Below are 20,724 nucleotides of genomic sequence, written 5' to 3'. Positions count from 1 at the left end.
CTCACCTCAAGCTGTTTGCTCTGCATCTGGCCTCTCCTTCACTGGGCAGCCTTAAAGACAGTTAAGAGTTAAGATTGAGAAACAGAGTAAGAAATGTGAAACTATCACAAACACATACCAGGGGGTCGGACGAGCGAAGATATCCAGTAGTAAATATTTCATGCAGTATTAATGCGACTGACGGCTGTAGTAGACTTCACTGGAATTTCACAGTTAAAGTGGAATGCAGCAAAATTAATGAATTAATATGTTCTTAATATGTGCAACACATGGTGAGTGAAATTGAGCTAATCAGACCAGTTTCTTGTTATGGACCAGTGTAAGAGTTTGACTCATAGAATATTGATTTGATTCATAAATCACATACAGGTCAAAGGAGATTTTTAACAAAATGCTGAGACGGGTAGAGATACATACACTACCAGTCAAAAGTTTGGACAGATCTTCTAATTCCATGGTCTTTCCTGATGTTTATTTCTTTCTAGATTGTAAAACAATGCTGAAGGCGGCCGAAATACACAATAGTCTCATTTGAACAGTTGATATTGAGATATGTCTGCTACCGATGCTCTGTAAAGCCTTCATAACGGCTCTAATCTGAGGTGCTGTTGATTGGTGATTTCTGAGGCTGGTGACTCTAAATGCACTTCTCCTCTGCAGCAGAGGTCAGTTTTGGTCTTGCTTTACTGGGATGGTCTTCATGTGAGCCAGTTTCATCATGGTGCTTGATGGGTTTTGTAAATGCACTTGACAATACTGTTCTTGCAAGAACTATTCCAGAACACCTGACCTTCGTGTCTTAAAATAACAACTGACTGTTTTTTGTTGTCATTACATATGGATTACTGAAGTCCATGTGTGTTATGTCATAGTTTTGAAATCTCCAGGATTGTTCTAGAATGTAGAAAATAAATCCCTAAACAAAAAACACTGAATTAAAAGGTGTGTCCAAACTTTTGACTGGTAGTGTATATAAGCAGTTACTTTAGAAAAATTGCTGAATTTAAACAAACAATCTGAACACTAAAAATATATAAACAGATCCAATCCACATTTTAAATGCCAATTTCACTTTTTTTCACTCCTTTAGGAATGTCATAAAATTAAAGTTATTTGGAAAGTGGTACACTGCATAATACAATAAATGGTCAATTTACAACTAGCTAAAGATGCTTACTATATTTAAATGCTTTTTTCTCTTCTTTTTAATTTTACATACTGAATGCATCTTCTGTTTCTGCCAAGTTTTTCGAAAACCTATACACCATCTGAAAATATATTTATTATTGTCACTCCAAGTATGAATCTTGTGTCACCTGGAACCTGAAAAATGCTGCAATAAAAAAGGTCAGAAAAAAAAAAAATAAAAAAATAGAAGGCCGCTTTTCTGTCTGTCTGTTTAACTCCTTTTCTGAGATCATCATACTTCGGCTTGAGGGGAAGAGCATCAATATTTAGGCTCACACAAGACATTCAGCATTCCAACAAAGTGCTCATGTGCAGGGACATTCCCTCAACACACAGCTTCAATACAAGGACTTTAGAACACACTGAATATTGTTTCCTAAATATTCATTGTTTATGCTTTACTACTGATATGTCAGCTAGCCATGCACATATCAAGCAGGATTCTGGGGTTAAACAGGAAGTCGTCTGTAATCAGATGAACATCTGTATTTGGAAAGGTAAGGAAAATCAACTGCACATGAGATTAGAGAGTCAATTTCAGAGAAAGTCACTAAAGCACCACTCCTACCTCCATGAAGCCCTGAAAGAAAGAGATCTAAAACAGAAGAAACACACAGCACTTTCAGAGCTATGGTGTATATTTGCAATGAGTTTCTCCATCTACATGCTTAAGAATCAAGAAAGAATACCTTACACAAAATAAACCCAAATTCTGCTTCAGTGTTTTAAATGAATGTGGACCAGAGCCAAAAAAAACTGACAGACAAATGTTTTTGTCTTCACCAGAGCCACAAGCTTATGAGAGCAGTAGAAGCTCAGGTTTGGTGCCAGCAAAAATGCATGTGTTTGAATTCCAGGACTGCCAGAGAGCCACTGGTGGGCAATGTGTAAAGTCTTTAACCATCAACTGCTCAACGAGATTCTATCCTGCTTCAGATGCTTCGTATAAAACCCTGGAAAACCTTCATATGCTGAAATTTTGATGTTTCCAACTATAAACACATCCCAACAAACTCTCAATGTAAATAGCCTTAGACCAAAAAAATAAAACTGGGGTGTGAAAATGTCCTTACTCATACAGAGATCAAGTCACGTATGCAAACTATTTTGCGACGGTTCAGTCCCATCATGGATTTTTTAACTTGTTTGCGATTTATTAACTGAATTTCAACTGCCAATGGTTTTGCACCATAGAATACTGCACTTCCTGTTCCAGCATCAGCCATAAAAACACTGAAATGACTGCAGCACTGCAGTGCTTGGGCATTCCTGTTCCTGCACAAACTCTTAATCAGATGATGAAATAAGGATGTACTGTTGGATCAGTTTTAAACACTGCAGCAAGGCACACGGCTCACTGACACCACATTTTACACGACAGGCATTCTTGTTTCATACTAGAATATTCAATTCTCTAGGTGAAAATTTGCCTGTCTAGATAAGGTCAGAACAGGGAGATTTATAATGTCACAAGCAGCACTGGAGAATTAAAGCTGAGACACTGACCTGCAGATGAAGAGGGATGTCTGGGCCACTAATCTGGAGAGAAGCGAATGACTGATCAAAATCAAGCTTGTTTTACAGCATGCCCTCGATTGACTGTGTCATGGTCAGAGAAACTGAAAACTCAGCATAGTGGGTATGGGTTTGCGTTAGTGGCCACACCCGCCATTCTGCAGTATAATCTCTACAATCAGGTAGGTTTCCTGTCGCACACCATTTTGTAGAAATGTCTACAGAAATAACCCCCACAGTGCCTTCAACAAAAGCTAGTAATTTGAGTAACATTATATAACAAGGCCTTTTTTTATTTTAATAAACCTGGGTTGCCTTTTAACTTAAACTTCTCCAGGCCCCACCTTATTTTCATAGCTGTTCAATCACTCCTAAGCTAATGCTGCTATCCCCCTTTATTTCAATCAAGTGTTAGCAGACATACCATGTTTCCCACAGACATATTTTGATTCTGAAGACATTAAAATCCTGACATTAGGCAAAAGCTCTGCTTCAAATTTTCCTATGAGCTGAAGAGAAACCATAACCACTGCTGTTCAAACAAAAACACAAAGTTGTAAATAAGCTATTCCAGTTTTATAGTTTACCCATGTGTGGGTTTTGAATTGGAATTCTGTTTAGCAGTAATTCTAAATCACCAGTGAGCCACCAGGTACGGTTCCACCTTACAGTGATGAAGTAGTTCATCCAACTTACCTACGCACAAACTTGGAAGTGATTTTACTGATGATGCCCGTTGAAGTGCCCCTCCGAGTGTGAACCAGAGCCCCCGTGTCATGCGAGAGTGTAGGAGAGGCAGGTGGTCCGTTGTAGGTCGCACTACGCCGTTCTCTCAGCTGGGCTCCATGAAAGGTGCTGCGGGTAGATGTGCCCCGGGGGAAACGTGTTCGATCTGGGGTCACACTGCTAATGCTGTGGGTCGATGGAGATGCAGCAGGTACCCTGGAGCTGGAGCTACTAGGACTAAAGGGAGTAAAGAGATAAAAAAAAAAATATAGCAAGAGAATAAGCTGAAAAAGGCATGCTTCATGTATCAAGGACTGAGACAACAACCGACATGCAGTTTACGCCAAACTATAACTAGGCCAATGGGTTAAGAGGCTCTCACCCCTTGTACTCTGCATTATCCTCTATTGGGGGCAAAGGGGACTTTGTGGGATGGCTTGAGGCGGACATGGACTTCACATGACGCGGCCTAGCTGAGGCCAGTGCTGAGGAAGCTCCAGGAGACACAGATGAGCCACTACCAGAGGCAGACATCTCTGTCAGACTGAAAGACAGATTAAATATGTATGCTTTATATGTGGTACAACATTTAACCACTCCCACATCTATACAGGCAAACAGCGCACATTTCAATTTTTATGTCTAATTCCTAACATAAATGTTCCTCTTTATGTTAATATCCCTTACAATATTTCACTTCACATTATTAGAATAAAAGATGTGGTTAATAATTTTGTGGACAGGTTTGAGTTGAGATGACTGACAGCCAGAATTAACAGTCTCGGACACGCAGGCACACAGATAACAGCACAAAAATCTTCTTCACTATTCGACCATTTACAGAACATTAAGTTCCCTTCATTAGGAAGGAACTGTAGCTCACCTGCTATCCTTGCCATTAGGTATGGCTGAATAGCGATCTGTGGTGGCACGCTCACACACGTACGTGTTCCTCCGCGTCATCCCTCCTGTTGTGCTGTTCTGTTGGTTTATACGTGAACAAAAAATAATATACAGACACAAAAATAGGTCAGAAATCCATGCAATGTCTTGGATTAATAACTTAAAATGAGTCTTCCTGTAAGCACAAATATTTACACAACCAGTTACCTTTCCTGAACAGAACTATAAATAATATAACAATTTTCAGGTTTATTTAGTGACCTTTGTGCTTGACTCTAATGTGTAACCTCTCACCCCTGAGGCTGTTGAACACTTCCTGCGCTCTTGTGTGGTCAGCGGTGAGACGGCCATGTCTCCTTTGGAGCTAGAGGCGGGGAGTTTACGAGCCGCCTCCCATTCCTCTTTCTTCTCTCCTTCCACACTGTTGGCCTGTGTGCGCTTGGTGTAAGACACAGCCGGTGGGATAGATGGAGCAACTGCAGGTCAAACAATGTTATGTTAAACATTACAGACTGCTCTCTAAGGCAACAGCCATAGCCTATATTGTGGTTTATTTTCACAAAGAATAATAATGTAACAGAATTGGAAAAAAGAGGAAGAGTTTGTGGATCTGAGAGTGTATGAAAGTCCTTGTGTGTAGACTGTGTGTCTCTGGCAGTGTTGTTAAAACAAATTTCACTGTCTGAATAGTATTCCTATGTTCATATTATTTACATATCAAAAGCCAAAAATCCACATTCAAATGTTTGTTTCCATGATATACTAAAGGTAGCTTCAAATCAAAATGCTCATTTTTCTTTTCATAAATGCATGTCACATATGATATACTGGGTAATTATATATTTTCCTTTCCTTTTTAATAAATATGAAACATTAACAATGTTAAGGAGGGGAGGGAGAGCTAGGCAGAATAAATAACCACAGTGTTGCTGCATCAATAAGCAGAGATGAAGCAAGTGCTAAATCTATTGGTGTTACTATCAGCAGGTGGTTGAACAGTATTGAAAGTAATGTACAAATCTGTTAACTAAAGTAAAAATATACGAACATGTCAAATATTCTCAGGTGCCATTGAACATCACACTATGTTAATTATAAAGTATAATATTTTTGTCAATCAGGATGGATATTTCCTTTAAATGCAGTCAATGCCAGGAGGGGAAATGGTAAACCTCATTCACAAGACCACTTTTATTTTGTCAGGGTGTGGGGGTGTGTGTGTGTGTGTGTGTGTGTGTGCGCGAGCTGACCATGGTCACTGTAGCGCCGCTGTTTCTGCGTGGCAGAGATGCTGCGCTGCACTTTGGAGTGAGCTGGAGACTGGGATGAGCTGTTATTCAGGTCACTGCTGGGTCGGGGCATCTGACACAAGTTTATGCTGGACAGAGATTCATTTCCCTCAAACTGCGGGCAACAAGAAACATCATGAGGTTAAGAAAAATAGCCAATATTAATGGTGGCTGACTTTGTGAATAGAGACTAGTTGTGTGTGGTTCTTGCCTCAGGAGGTTTTCTGCCCAGGAGCAAGTAAGTAGCCATGACTTCATTGTATTTCTGACCCACTAAGGAATCAGTGATCTCTTCTTTAGGGAAACCCATAGTAATCATCAGGTCTAAAGGAGAGATAGGTTGAGTCACAAGATCAGCCATTCACCTTGTTAACAGCAGCAGGTTAGAGAACAGTAGAGAGAGTGAGAAGGAGAGGAAAAGAGCGATGGTACACATGTCAAGAGTGATAGTAAGTGTGTGCTTATAACAGCATTGTCCTAGGTTAACAGAACACCCTGAGGACATTTAGTAATATACTCAAGAACAATATTTCAACGTTTTACAAATGTATGTTTAGTATGATAATGGCTTATGTTACATTAGAACATCAGATAAAAAGCCAATGTATAAAACTCCACTCTGTGTAGTGTACTTTGCCAGTTGTAGCCACATCTGAAAGCAGAGTGCAGCTGTTCCAAACATATTGGAGAACTAACAGATCTTAGTGACACTGGCTGCATGTTTGCTGTCATTGTCCTGCTGCAGAATAAATTTGGGGCCAATCAGACGTCTCCCTGGTGGTACTGCATGATGGATAAGTATCCGTCCTATTTCTCAGCATTGAGGACACTACTAATACTGACCAAATCTCCAACTCCATTTGCAGAAATGCAGCCCCAAACTTGCGAGGAACCTCCCTCATGCTTCACTGTTGCCTGCAGACACTGTACTATGTATGTATATATATATAAGGTGTGTGTGCACATCTACATGCATGGGCACCTATTCTTTTGGTGTCACTGAAGTCAGCTTCTGGCTCCGTGTACGGTTTGAGCTCCTCCTCTTCGTGACCCACATTCATCCAGCGGTCTTTCATAATTTGCTGTGGGATGGGGAGAAAGGGGATGTATTCAGACATCAAGGCATACACAACATGAAGAAACTTTGCAAATCTCAGTTCTGAAAAACTGTGACTGAGCTAAGCTGAATCCAGGGCGAGACATGTAGTGACTCTAACTGCAGTGTTGAAGAGGACTCTAAGTGAAGAAAAGCTTGTACCTCTAGGCTGCCACGTTTGCCTGGGTTCAGCACCAGAAGTCGCTTCAGTAGATTTTCACAGTCGGTGGACATGTAGAACGGAATACGGTACTTCCCTCTCAGCACTCGCTCTCTCAGTTCCTGAGATGATGAAGTGGACACTCAGTTAGCACACAACACTGCATTGCCAAGCATAGGTTAATGGAGTTCTCTCTGAATTCGTATGCACTGCAGATGCTTTAGAGAAAAATACATTTACAGTTACATTTCTTCCTGTCAAACAGATATCAAATTGTATGATGAGGGTCTGAATTTTTTTGTCTGAAAAAATGAAACTGATAAACATGTTGTTACATTCAAATGATGTTAACAATGTTGATATAAGCACATAATATTGTAGCTCAAAGCCATAACTAAAACTCAAAAATTCTAATTCAAATGATTAACCATTTATTGGCTGACAGATTAAACTGAACACATATAATAAAATATAACTTTAAATGTCTTTAATTTAATGTTCATGTTGTTGTTTAGTAAAGAAATAAATCAAGATTAAAAATTTAAATTAAACAGACCTTTAAATTCTGCCCGTCAAAAGGCAGCGAACCGCTGACCAGTGTGTACAGAATGACCCCCAGGCTCCAGACGTCCACTTCAGGCCCGTCATATTTCTTGCCCTGAAAGAGCTCAGGAGCTGCGTAGGGGGGGCTCCCACAGAACGTGTCCAACTTGTTTCCAATGGTGAATTCATTACTGAAGCCAAAGTCTGCTATCTTTATGTTCATATCAGCATCCAGGAGCAAGTTCTCAGCCTGCAGACGAGGACAGACAGAGTGAGGACAAAATAAGCCTGTACAGAAACAGGTCAAGAGGTCATGAAGTGACATGTGAGGAGCACAACTCACCTTGAGATCCCTGTGGACTATCCTCTTCTGATGACAATATTGCACTGCAGACACAATCTGAAAGACACAAACACAGATCCATTTTTTGAATACTAAGTTCTAAAATGCAGGCTGCTAATACAGGCTCTATTTTGGGGGATTATGACGGTTAGCAGCTGCATGATGAAACGAATAATTTGAACAGCAGCATATTAATTAATTATTGAAGAGCAGCATATTCATTATCCTGTAATGATCAGATAAATGCTTGCTCAATTATAGCTGTAAAAGGGCAAGCTCAAAGCTTTGTAATAATTTCTGTAAAATGTTATGGCAGCACCACATCACACCACTAGGGGTCAGTGTGTGTGTGCATATGTGCATGTGCGAGTGTGTGTGCGTGTGTGTGTGGGGCCATACACAAAAGACCTTTTTCAAAAAAAAAAAAAAAAAAAAAAGTCCAAAGCACCAGAATTGTGGGCACAAAAAACCCTTAAAAAACCCCAGTGCCAGTTTGACTGTTCTTAGTACACACTAAATAGACTTGGGAGTTTGGCAATCAGTACTGTTTATTGCACATACCACAGAACACTGGAGCTATGTTTGTACCGTCAAAGTTTGATGAACCAAAAGAAACTCTAGGTTTTTGATTGCATGCAATGCCAATTTAATGGCGTATTTGTCAGTCAAGTCAGCTTAAATGTTGACCGTTTTTATTTCACAGAGCAGAATCCTCAAGTCAAAGTTATTTCATAGAAACAAATGCATAATGGTTAACCACATGCAGCATTGCCATGGTCATGGTTTTTAGCAAAATTGACCTAGTAGTGGAACAAGGTTGAGGATGGAAAAACCCAAGTCTATTTTATTTCCCAAGTTTGAAAAAAGCAAAAGTTTAAAAATAGCTCCCAGCCACTAAGATCCACTTTTAAAGCAAAAAAATAAATAAATAAATTGGAAATGAATGCTCTGTTTGACTAAAAACAGAGCAATAACTAATAATTTCTGACTTTTGATTCGGAAAAACCCAAAGATAGTAACCCATTCTGCTATGAAGTCCTTATTGGAAACTCAGAGCGGTCTCATCATGCCACGAGTTGCTGAGACCTGGCAACCCTGACTTCACACTAGACAATACAAATGAACACTTTTTCCATGTTAAAATGAACAAGGTCATCACACACTGCAGTAAGGGATGGAGAATTTTTGCCGACATCACGGTCACCTTTGCATTCATCTGTCTAATTGAAAAATCAACCAGATCTCCAGGTTCCTGCTTGTTCCAGTTTTTGTTTTTTTGAGAATATGACCGTATTTATCTTGATCCACTCACCTGTCGAAACTTGGCCCTGGCTTCCTTCTCCTTCATTCTTCCATGTGCAACTAAGTAGTCAAATACTTCACCTATGACACACACACACACAGATTCAGATATCTGGAGCCAGCAGTGTCAGTACATAACCCTTACTACAGACTGAACACATTAAAACTCACCTCCACTGGCATACTCCATTATCAAATAAAGTGTCTTCTCCGTTTCTATGACCTCGAATAATTTAACTGGGAAGAAGAGACAAGAAGAGGATAATAGCTTCGATAAACAATGAGAAATTGCTGCCGTCCTACTCAATTTTGTTTCCAGCATATCTATTTGTGCATGCATCATGGAAAATGAAGAACAACTGGACATAGAGCACCTATTATCTCTTTCAAAAGGATGAGTTGCTGAAAAGTTATGCGTCTAACTTAATAAACTTCTGTGAACAAAGGGATCATGTACCATAGCATGAAAAATCCTGATAGGTGAACTATGAATACTGTTCATACATTCACACACTTGCATAGATATTAAGGAAAAAGTGTGTGAGGACCTTTGACATAATTATTAATACAACTAACTCAGAAACCTAACCTTAACCTCAGTAACTTAAAAAACAAAAACAAAAAAAAAACCTTTAGGTTCTTTCCTTTAAATAAAAGCTGCAGGTTTTGTTTAAAGCAAACAAACAATAAGAAATAAAAAACAAAACCCAACAAAAGAGTAGGCCAAATACCTCCCCCAACACATCCACCCACACACACGCAAACAAAGACACACACCATGCCCTTCACATAGAATCAGTAGCATGTACAGATTTATAGGCACGTTCTGTCAAAGTAAGAGAAACTTTTAGACATCTAACCCCAAATATGTTTAGAACAACACTGCTCACAGAACACAAGTGATTGTTTACAATTAAGTCAGTGAGCTAGATTGCACTGGGGTAATAAACATCTCGTAGCTGTGATTTGAACTCGGAGTTGCAGTGGAAATTATGATGGCAGCTGCTATTGTGTGCCACCCATGTGACCACGCCCCTGAGATAAAGAGGGAAGGATGAACGACAACACCTGTGCAGACACAGAAGCAGTTATATAATGAGGAAACTCTAAACAGAGACACAGTAAGATGAAGGTATCAGCAAGTCATCTGCGTTTATTTACAGATAAAGTAAACTCAAGTTTTAGCCGAAAAGAGAATCAAACACACACAGCCTCTGGTGCTGGGCTGCAAAACAGAATATGATGGAGCCAGAAAGATGTCCCGTCATCACAATCAATAGTATGGAGGCCAAGTGTGAAGGCCTGAAGAGAAAACTGCTGAAGAGGTGCCTCACTACCGGTCATCGCACTACCGCAATACTGCTCTGTTAGGAACACAATCCGGTTCAAATCTAATTAAAATGCAGTGAGAGAGACCGAGAAAGGGAAACGTGCAGCATTATAAAGGAAAGTGAGCTGAGAAGGAGAGCAGGAAAACAAGCCCTGTTCCTCAGGAGACACACAGTAATCAGAGGAGAGATACGTTGCGAGGTTGGAGATGGAGAAGGCTGGATTTTAAAAAATAAAGCATAAGGAGGAAAAAAGGAGTGAATGAAAAATGTATAAGAGGGCATGCCAGGTTGAGGAGAGACAGAGAGAGAGAGAGAGAGAGAGAGAGAGAGAGAGAGAGAGAGAGAGAGAGGAAAATGATACAGCAAAGGCTAAATGTTCTCAGGGTCTGGGTCTTTATAGTCTCATCACAGGCTCTGATCGTGCTTTATGAGAGTAATTCAGTGGCCTCTTGCTGGGCTGTGGCTAACTTTAAAACGCACACACGTGCACATAGGCACGCACAGAATTCTATCAATAGCAACTAACACTTCAACCCAGATTGTCTTTGCCATGTCACAATGCCTCTTCCCTTTCAGGGGGTAAGAAAACCCCTTTCTCTAGAAGTTTTAATGCTGAGATGCGTTGCTTCTTTTGTGGTTACAGTCTGGTTCTGGCCACCGACTGATTCCACTGAGTTAGAGACCATTAGCTACACAATAGAAGATAAAACTATAAATCACAATTATACACTAAAGTTGGAAGTTGATTTGCACATTTCACATGGTAAGACTATATTCCTTCAAATGTACAAATCTCTAAATAACAACAAAAAAAAAGTCACTACAGTATGCAGGTAGTTAAAGCGTATGGAGAGCCTGTGATTCAAAACCAGCTAATAAGATTCACAAACATGATTAATTGGAAAGTCCTAACATGTATGCATTACCTTCCATAAGTATACACCCCTTTGAATCTTTCCACAGTGTTGCTACCTGAACTTATTTGTGATTTTTAAAGTTGGATTATTACAATAAGGCTAAGGTGCAAAGACAAAAAGACTTGCTTGAAGCACCACTGGCTATAATTACAGCTGCAAGTCCTCTGGGATACGTCTCTATTAGCTTTGCACATATGGATACTGTTTTTGTTTTTTGTTTCATTCTTTCTGGCAAAATTACTCAAACTCTCTCAAGGACAATATTGGTGAACAGCAATTTGCAAGGATACCACAGTTTCTCTATCGGTTCTCTTGCTTCAATGTAGTTTTGGCAGTATTCTTACATTATTTGAGCTCGGAGGTGAATCTCCAAACCGGACCAAAGTCAGGTTTCCTTCTAGGATTGCCATGTACTTGGCTCCATACGTCTTGCCCTCAACCCGTGACCAGTTTCCTTGTACCGTCTGATCTAAACATCTACAATACTTGATGCTGCCACCACTATTGGATTGTTTTCTGAGCAGTTTGAGGTTCCTACAATACACAGTGCTCTCTAACAAGAACAAAGAGTTTTTTTGGTTTCATCAGAGCACAGAAGCATTTTTCCATGTTTGCCATGTTTTCTATGAGTCCCCAACATGCCACTCAATCTCCAAACAGGATTTCATGTAGCTCAGCACTCAGCTTTCTAGAGCATCTGGGGATATCTGTCCTGTCAACAGTGAGGATCTCTTCAGCTCACACTAGGTGCCCCTTAGCTTCTTGGTTGCATATCTGGCTAATACCCAGCAGAATCGTGATGCTATGTTGGTGCTAATTGAACTCCATGATGCTACTTGTTTATATTAAAAAGATGTGATAGTTTAACTGGACACTATTGGACTTCGGATGGTAACAGTCTGTACCAGAAGTCATTTATGAGTGGGGGTAAATAATTTAGCTAACTATATTCAGTCTTTTGAGCTATCTTAAGTACGTGGTAATAAAAGCACACAAAGTACACAAATGGGCTTACCTATATTAGGGTGATTCAAAATCTTCATAATCCTTACTTCACGAAAAAGCTGTTGAGAAAAAAAAAAACAATAAGTTCAATAAGCACAAGTGAAAACAGTCTGAACCATGCAGTAAATTTCACAGGATAATCATTGCAATGGCAAAAAATACAGATTTAGCTTCAAATAAAATTCACAGATTTAGCTGCAAATAAAATGTTTTGACATATTACAGGTCCTTGTAAGATTGAAGCATTGGTAGTTTGACCACTTTGTCACTAGTACTGTACTGTTTCCTATGTGAAAGAACTTTACTGGCTGCACTGTGAAGCACCAGTGCCTCACAGGTCCAGGACTGATCCTGAACTCAGGTTACCATCTTGGAGTTTTTGTCCCTGATCCCCCAAAACCTACATGCATTTCCTCTCATCATCAGTTTCCTCTCACCTCCCAAAAACGTGCCTGTCAGTGGATTAGCTACACTGTGAACGTGTGTGCATGGTGCTCTGTAATAGACTGTTATTCCATTCACGGGGAAACGTCTGATATGTTGTGTTTATTGAGTTAAATCAAATGACAGTACACTCATACCTGCTTCCTACTATTTTTTGGTAGCCTTTGTTGATACTCAGGACAGATGGTGTGATCGTGTTCAAAAATTCAACACTGGGGAATTCAATAATTCCTACATGGTTTTGGTATAGATTAAATGGTTTTAAAAAGTCAGAAAGTTGTCATTGAGCCATAATGTGAACACACTACTTTTTTACATCTACGATCTAGACGGAAAAAAAAAAAATGTACCAATGGTCTCTCTCTCTTAAGGAACCTCTGTTCCTCCACCAAATATTGTGTACTTGTATCACCGTCAGCTCTGTTACAGCTTTATGATGGGATTAGATTATGCCTTTGAATAATAACACCTGCCAAATAAATACATGCAAGTGTAAAATGATCTCATCTCGCTGCATCAGAATTATGGCATCAGAGTTATAAGAAGCAGCTTACAAAAAAACGCAGGATTTGAACCATGTGCATCTGTTTCCTCTGCAGTGAAAATTCAACCACAAAGACTTAACAGCTTGGACAAACAGACTTGCTATTCAAAAGGCCAAAACAGACTGCTTTTTTTTTTATAGCCAGAGCAACAGGAGGTCTTTTCTGTGAATGACAGTAAATGAATGTGTTGCCTGTTCGCCCAATCAGCAGGCACTAGAGTCTGGTCTTGTGCTCTTGTATGATTGGATAATCAGTGACTGACGTGAACAGCACATATATTTCTCATGGATTGTGCTGTATTCTCATGCACTCTGCTTTCAGGACATAATAAATTGACCAGTTATAGACCGCAAGAGACTAGTTTTAAGTTTGGTGCATTTTTAAGAGAGCTTGTCAAAACCACCACAGGCCCAGCACCACCCAAAAAGAGAGATTTAGCCAGAGAGAATGCATGGCTGAGAACAAGTCGGGGGCAACAAATGGTCAAAAAGAAGGGGAGTGTTCTTTCAACTCCATCAAGAGCAGACCACCAAACTCCAACAATACACACTGGCAGATCAATTTATCACATGACAAAGCTGTCACACAAACATTTTGTTCTTGGGTGCACGTCTTCGGATTCAGCTCTGAATTTTCCACCCCTTGCAGAAGCATCAGCAGCTTTACGTGGGAACACGGCTTTACATCGATCACCTAAATCTGGTTAAAATGCTAATTATACTATGTAGGAGCATTGAGACAGCACACTTCATTTATTAAAATAATCTGATTACAATAAAAAGGTTGGAATTGAATTCCAATGTGAAAAATACCAAGTTAATGGGGTGTCATTACTTTAGGGGTAATGAAAGTATATTAAGGATGGCAATGACTTTACATCTGCTGAAGCTGAATATACTCATTTTAATTGGCATTAGGTATTACATCATGATGTGGAATATCTAAAATATGACTGGTATTTCGATTCTGACCTCTAGCTGTTGATGGGAATGTGTCTACTTATATAAAGGAGACCTCTCATAGGAAAGAGACATGATAAGGAGAACAGTTAGAGGGAAAATAAAACACATTTGTCTGCTTGGTGCTGCACGTCAGCTGTGGAGAAATCCAAGCAGCTATTTTTAGAAAGATATTTCTAAACTCGACCACAGTGACGCAACAGCATACCAGTCTGTAGCAGACAAGAATATAACTCCTGGTAGTGTGTTCATTGACACTGCATTTGTTTGAGATCATCTTGTGCAGCCTGAACCACACCAGATATTCTTGCATACTACAATGTAGTGGTGTGTAGCTCTTCTGAAACAATAGAATGAGCATATTGAAACGTGATTAACAAGTTTCACAAAATAGACGATTAAAAAACAGATTTAAAGATGATGCATGTACAATGATGATTCGTGTAAGCAGATCAATTTCAATTTACATAAACAAAGGAGTTGAAAGCGCACATCCTTCATGGCTGGCAGGCACAGAGACCACACCTCCTTATATAAACTGACAGGCACAGAGGCCTTACCTCCTTTATAAAGACTGACAGGTAGAGGCCACACCTCCTTCACAGACTGAGGAGGCACAGAGGCCACAACTCCTTCATACAGACTGACAGGCACAGAGGCCACACCTCCTTAATATAGACCTATAGGCACACAAGCCACACCTTCACACACTGAGGAGGCATAAATGCTACACCTCTTTCATATAGACTGACAGGCACAGGGGCCACACCTACTTCATAAAGACCTACAGGCATATAGGCCACGTACCTTTCACTGAGACAACCAGAGGTCTAACCTCCTTCAAATAGACCGACAAGAATAGAGGCCACACCTCCTTTATACAGACCACCACACACGGAAGTCACAACTCCTTTACATAGACTGACCAGCACAGAGGTCACATCTCCTTTATATAGACTGACCAGCACAGAGGTCACACCTCCTTCAAATAGACCGACAGGCACACAGGCCACACCTTCATACACTGAGCAGGCATAGATGCCGCCACACCTTCATACAGACTGCCACACACGGAAGTCACACCTCCTTTATATAGACTGACAGGCACAGAGGCCACAACTCCTTCATAAAGACCAACAGGCACAGAGGCCACACCCCCTTCTTATATACCGACAGGCACAAATGCTACACCTGCTTCATAGAGACTGACAGGCACAGGGGCCACACCTACTTCATATAGACATACAGGCATGGAGGCCACACCTCCTTCATAGAGACCGACAGGCATGGAGACCACACCTCCTTCATAGAGCCCGACAGGCACAGCGGCCACACCTTCAAAGACTGGGGAGGAACAGAGGCCACACCTCGTTCATATAGACTTACAGGCACAGGGTCATGCCTTCTTAAAGGGATGCGTGATTATCATGCTACACAGTATAGAGCTGCATCATAAGCATTGTGATACACAGTGCACTGATTCAAATCAGTCATTCTTTACACCCCTAAGCAAACAGATGGCGAGCACAAGGCAACTTCAAACAGGACAATGACGCATATGGAGAAAAGCATTCCTTAATTCCCTGAAGTAAACCTAAACCTTTTAATTGCTTCCAGAGTCCACCACATCACAGAGCATGCATGATGGCTGTGTCCTGGGTATCACAACCGAGACCTACTAATACCAGCACTAAAATCCTTGATGCCTTCATTCGTGGTGCTTACTACTGAGCTTGGTTGACTGAAGGTTGATTCATTTCATAACTTATGGCATTTTGTTTTAGAAATGACAGTGTGAGAAATAGGGCCAAGAGCCGTACATCTGTGTGTGTGTTTGTGCTCGTCATTAATCTTCCTATCAGGGAATGAGGCATTGGAGATCAGTGTGATGGGGCTGTAATGCTCCAGTGATCACAAATGCACACACAGAATGGATATGCACACACCAATCATATAGCCACCATCACGACCATTATAAAAAACAAAAATAAAACATTGTACCATACACAGGCTTATATCATTCAGTTACGTTTATAAAATGGCCTTACACGGAAAACCGTTCAGAGCACAAAAAATCCATTACGTGGCTTGTGTTATTGATGGCTATTTTGGGAAATTTTGCCAATTTTCCAGAGCCTCAAAAATATAGCCGAGATATGAAAATAACTCGCAGGAATCTCATTTCAGGTTTGTGTTTACGAGCCACTCCATCTCCACAAACGCAGGCCTCTGTCCTTGTTGACATGATTATGGGAACCAGAAGGAATTTCAACACAACCAGCTTTAGGGAACAGATCATAATCAAACACAAGGAAGTTCCAAAGTGGGTACAAAGGGTTCAGCAAAATAACCACACAGATCCAGTATGCTTGCTATTAGGAATGCACGATATGGATAAAAAATAGCATATTGTGATTTTATTGCTATATATTGCAGTTGTGAAAAGCCTTGTATAGCAAGTCTATTAAAAAGCTGCGAGGTGTCATAGTTAGAGATCATCCTGAATCCTTTTTTGGTTGTAGCATTTTATGTGGAACCTCTAGGCCAATCGGTGTGCTCACAGAACACAACTGAGGTTCGTAAATTCAGCTCATTTTCATACTGCAGCTTGCAAATATCAGGGTTGAGGTTGTCTGCAGTCTGCCTTTGTCCTATTCTGTTTTTTAACTATAGCCGATTCGTATATGACTTCGCAGCGATGTCGATGAAGGAAAGAAGGAGGATTTGCCAGAATACAAAACTTGTGCCGAGTCCATGTTACATAATTACAGTGGAAAAAAAATACTGGACGCTGTGGCCGTCAGCTGTTATCGCTACCATTAGCATTTAGTCAGGCGTTTGGATTGATTTCATGTTAACAGGGTCAGGAATACTTGCGAACTGAATACAGGACTGTAAAATAAACCCTATGAGTAATTAGCTGTGATTAAGCTCATTATAAACTGAAATAAAATGTTTATAGGCTGGACTTCTCATTTGAAAACCGAAATAAATTATACATATATATTGTGCATGCATGTTCTGTGTTACAGCTGATAAAGCTGATTAACCAAACCGTGTCATTTTTCACATTTAAACCCTCATAAGGTTTGCATAGTGTACAGAGCAAGCTTAAAGGAAACATGGAGTATGAGACGCAACACAAGTTTTTTTTTTTTTTTTATTTATCTTAAAGCTGCAGACAGTGTTTCAGACAGACATAAACATCCAACTAGCCATCACCTAAGCTGGAATCTGTCAGTAATCACTGATAACACCATCAATCATCATCCTAAGACTAGCAAACTGTGGCAAATGAAATGGGGGGAAAAAATCTTGATAAAAATACCCTGAAAAAACGAATTGTATTTAATGTCTGGGAAACTTCACGGATAATTTAAAGTAAAATATTTATTTCACAAAAGTTAAAAATACATATATAGAAAAAATTGGCGTATTGGAATAAATAACTGGAATATTAATATAATAATTATAACATTTAAAATAAATATTAAGCAAAACATTGAACTTATAAAAACACTTTTACAAGAAGGAAACATTAAAAAAAAAAAAAACTGTTTTAAAGATTCAGTAAGAAGCTTTACCATCAGCTGCTTCCAAGCAAAGTTTGTAACCGTCAAAATGATCTTTGATAAAGTTGTCGTGATCTGAGCATGATCACAAACTATGTGACAGCAGATTTTTCTACCATCTACTTCATGCTATTATATCATCCTACTGCCCAGACCTGACTGCAAAGCCCTATATTGTAATAATTATTAATTATGCAATAATTAATACAATATACAGCAGCTACAAATGCTACTGATTATCCCTGATAAAGACCAGCTCATGCTGTGAAGCTTTTTATCAATAGCTGAAAGGCATCACTTTCCTGAAGAAAATGCAGATTAGTTGCGAGGATTCTTGGAATTTCCTGGTGTTGTTGCTAGGCATTTGCTATGGTATTGCATGTGGTTGCTAGAATGTTGCTATGAAAAGAAAAAAGGGAGACAGGTGATTTTTTAATACATACTTAAATAAATACAGATGTTCTTCTGCGCAGATGAAGGTTAAAGGACATGGCTTGACTGTGCTAAGATAAACCGATCACCTTCTGATAAGAGCGTCTTAACCGCGAGTGACCACTCCAGCATCAGCGCCATTTGAATTTACTCAAATAAACAGGGCAGTGCGACTCTGCGTGACATAACAAACTGAACATCTGGAACTTTGGCTTGTGACTCACCATTGTTATGCAGATACCAAATGACTCAATCGATGGCAAACTATTTTATAAGCGTGTGTACTGATCACGATAAACAGGCAGTCCGTCACTATGATTATGGTGGGATAACTTTAGCCTAAAATGTTAGTGCTGATTTACTGCAGTTCCCTGATAACTGAGTGAAAGTTCACACCAGTTCATGCTTTACTCTGCCAGCTAATCATCAGGAACACCAGTTATGAACTGGAACTGCAAACTCTCACAGAATCCATAAAGTGACGCACAGTGACCTGACTAGTCTGCTAAAATATTCCAGCAGAATTTACACCGGATGCAACGTATGCACAAAAGTTCAGACTGGGATTTCTGATCCTTCATAAGGTTTCTAATTATTATACCTAGACCTTTTCTTTTTGACCTGAAGTTAACATAGGGAAACATAGTCAGACTGAAAGCTGCTCCTTTTCTGATATGGGATAGAAAACTGATTTTGTGCTTTGTGCTAACACAGACTGCATTTTTAATTCAACTCAAAAGGAAGCATAAATATAGAATAAATACACCCATTAGTTTGACTCTAAACAAGAATGGTAGACTTACTGATTCTGATGAACTAGTAAGTAAAATGAATAAACGAGGATCTGATAGATCTCACTGAAACAATGGCTTACTCAAAATATCTAAAGACACTCGCTAGCACTGTGTAATTTCTGAAAAAGGTTGCTGAATGAATCAGTGAACAAATCTGAGGAAGTCATTTTGTGAATGAAATCGAAAGATTTGAGTCACAGATGAATCGGAATGTCCACCGCTAAATCATGAAGTCACCGCAGTTTCCTGGACGCTAGGGAATGACATTTTAATTTATGCTGTTAAACTTCATTTCACTAGCAAGTGTCTCCTTATCACACCACCACAGTTACTTACAGATTATGAGCTACAAATAATCTTCTAGTTACAGATTATGAGCTACAAAATTGCTTCACACTAGCTATTCTGTTATTGTTCTTTGGAGACAGAGTGGTCCTGCTTTGAATTTTTACACCTTCGGGCTGTCAAAGTTGAATCGATTATAAACTTGGCTCATTTGCAGCTAAACTTTCAAACAGTGGTTGGAATAGAAAAGTCTCGGTTTGTACAGGCATGGAGTGTTAATACTTAGCATGACGCTGAGCTAAAAGTAGTGCAAAAAGTAGTTTCCCGTTATACGCCAATGACGTGCTCCTATTTCTTTTTCAATTAAATGGAGATACATTTTCACAAAGCTGCACTGGGAAAATAAACTGTCTGTTGAATTGTTTTGGGGTGTAAGTAATACACCGGGAGAGATTCATGATGACGCAGCGCACCAACCGAGCAGGAAGCAGAAAAGTAAAACACTGCAGGCAGCCACAAATTGTGAGTAATAAATCAGTTACTATTTTCCTAATAGACAATGTCTAAATATTTAAAAAAAAAAAAAAGATTTCTCCCTAATCCTAGTATATATTGTCGTCTCCCAGTTTAGGCATTGCAGATTCCCACACGCTACCTCGTCACTCCTAATGTACAAGAGCTACTAGTTTGGAAGGTTAAGGTGAACAGGAAGCTAGCCTCCACACACACACACACAGCAAATGAAAGTATTCAGAGAGCCACCTGCCCTCTTCCATATACATTAAAGGTCTGTGATGGACTAGTGTCATTAGTGTCACAGGGTCACAGTGTGAAAGCTCCAGATATCACCGTTGGGATGCGGATCACGATTTCTGCGGCCACTCAGGAGCCCTAGTGTGTCCTTCTTACATTAATGGTATGTCTTGGGGACATGAAAATAAGTGAAAAAGATCCCATCATTCTTTCTTGTTACTTCGATTCTCCACACGGAAACATCAGCAATATACAGTACATTTATCCATGGCTTAAGGCAAGAAAATCACGGGGACTTTCAAACGTGACTCGGTGTGCTCGTGTTTTGTCTTTTATGTGTCTGAACAGTACAACGTTCTGAATGAACTCCATTACACAGCAGTGACATGCTTGTGACAGTGTATTATCACAGCTGCTGTCACACTTCCTGAGACACAAAAGAGAAAAAATGTGCCTTGAAAGTCTTGTGTTGACATGCTCTCTTATATAAGTAAGAGTGATCAGAAGTGTATTATAAACAGATCACTAAGGACACTATAGCAGGCAAGATTACTGAGCGGGGTTCAAGTCCATAATAAGTCAGGCTTCACGTGTGCTATGAGACATGAACATGAAAACCCAG

The 20,724-nt window shown here is 39.8% G+C and overlaps 1 protein-coding gene across 2 annotated transcripts in view; it reads right to left on the bottom strand.

The window, feature by feature from the left end:
* The window catches only part of mark1 (MAP/microtubule affinity-regulating kinase 1), a 49,645-nt gene that overhangs the window by 913 nt on the left and 28,008 nt on the right, over positions 1–20,724 (bottom strand). For both annotated transcript variants that reach the window (XM_058400851.1, XM_058400850.1), the window contains exons 4-17: positions 12,329–12,377; positions 9,237–9,302; positions 9,076–9,146; positions 7,764–7,820; positions 7,434–7,670; positions 6,880–6,999; positions 6,604–6,703; positions 5,833–5,945; positions 5,583–5,736; positions 4,627–4,808; positions 4,313–4,410; positions 3,812–3,973; positions 3,400–3,666; positions 6–50 (exon numbers count right to left, since the gene is read on the bottom strand). In XM_058400851.1, the coding sequence (XP_058256834.1) occupies positions 6–50; positions 3,400–3,666; positions 3,812–3,973; positions 4,313–4,410; positions 4,627–4,808; positions 5,583–5,736; positions 5,833–5,945; positions 6,604–6,703; positions 6,880–6,999; positions 7,434–7,670; positions 7,764–7,820; positions 9,076–9,146; positions 9,237–9,302; positions 12,329–12,377 (1,721 nt within the window). The remainder of the gene's footprint in view (positions 1–5; positions 51–3,399; positions 3,667–3,811; positions 3,974–4,312; positions 4,411–4,626; positions 4,809–5,582; positions 5,737–5,832; positions 5,946–6,603; positions 6,704–6,879; positions 7,000–7,433; positions 7,671–7,763; positions 7,821–9,075; positions 9,147–9,236; positions 9,303–12,328; positions 12,378–20,724) is intronic.

This window comes from Hemibagrus wyckioides, linkage group LG10 (genome assembly GCF_019097595.1).
Source record: "Hemibagrus wyckioides isolate EC202008001 linkage group LG10, SWU_Hwy_1.0, whole genome shotgun sequence".
In the NCBI taxonomy this organism is placed as follows: domain Eukaryota; kingdom Metazoa; phylum Chordata; class Actinopteri; order Siluriformes; family Bagridae; genus Hemibagrus; species Hemibagrus wyckioides.
This window is presented reverse-complemented; position numbering and strand designations above follow the sequence as displayed.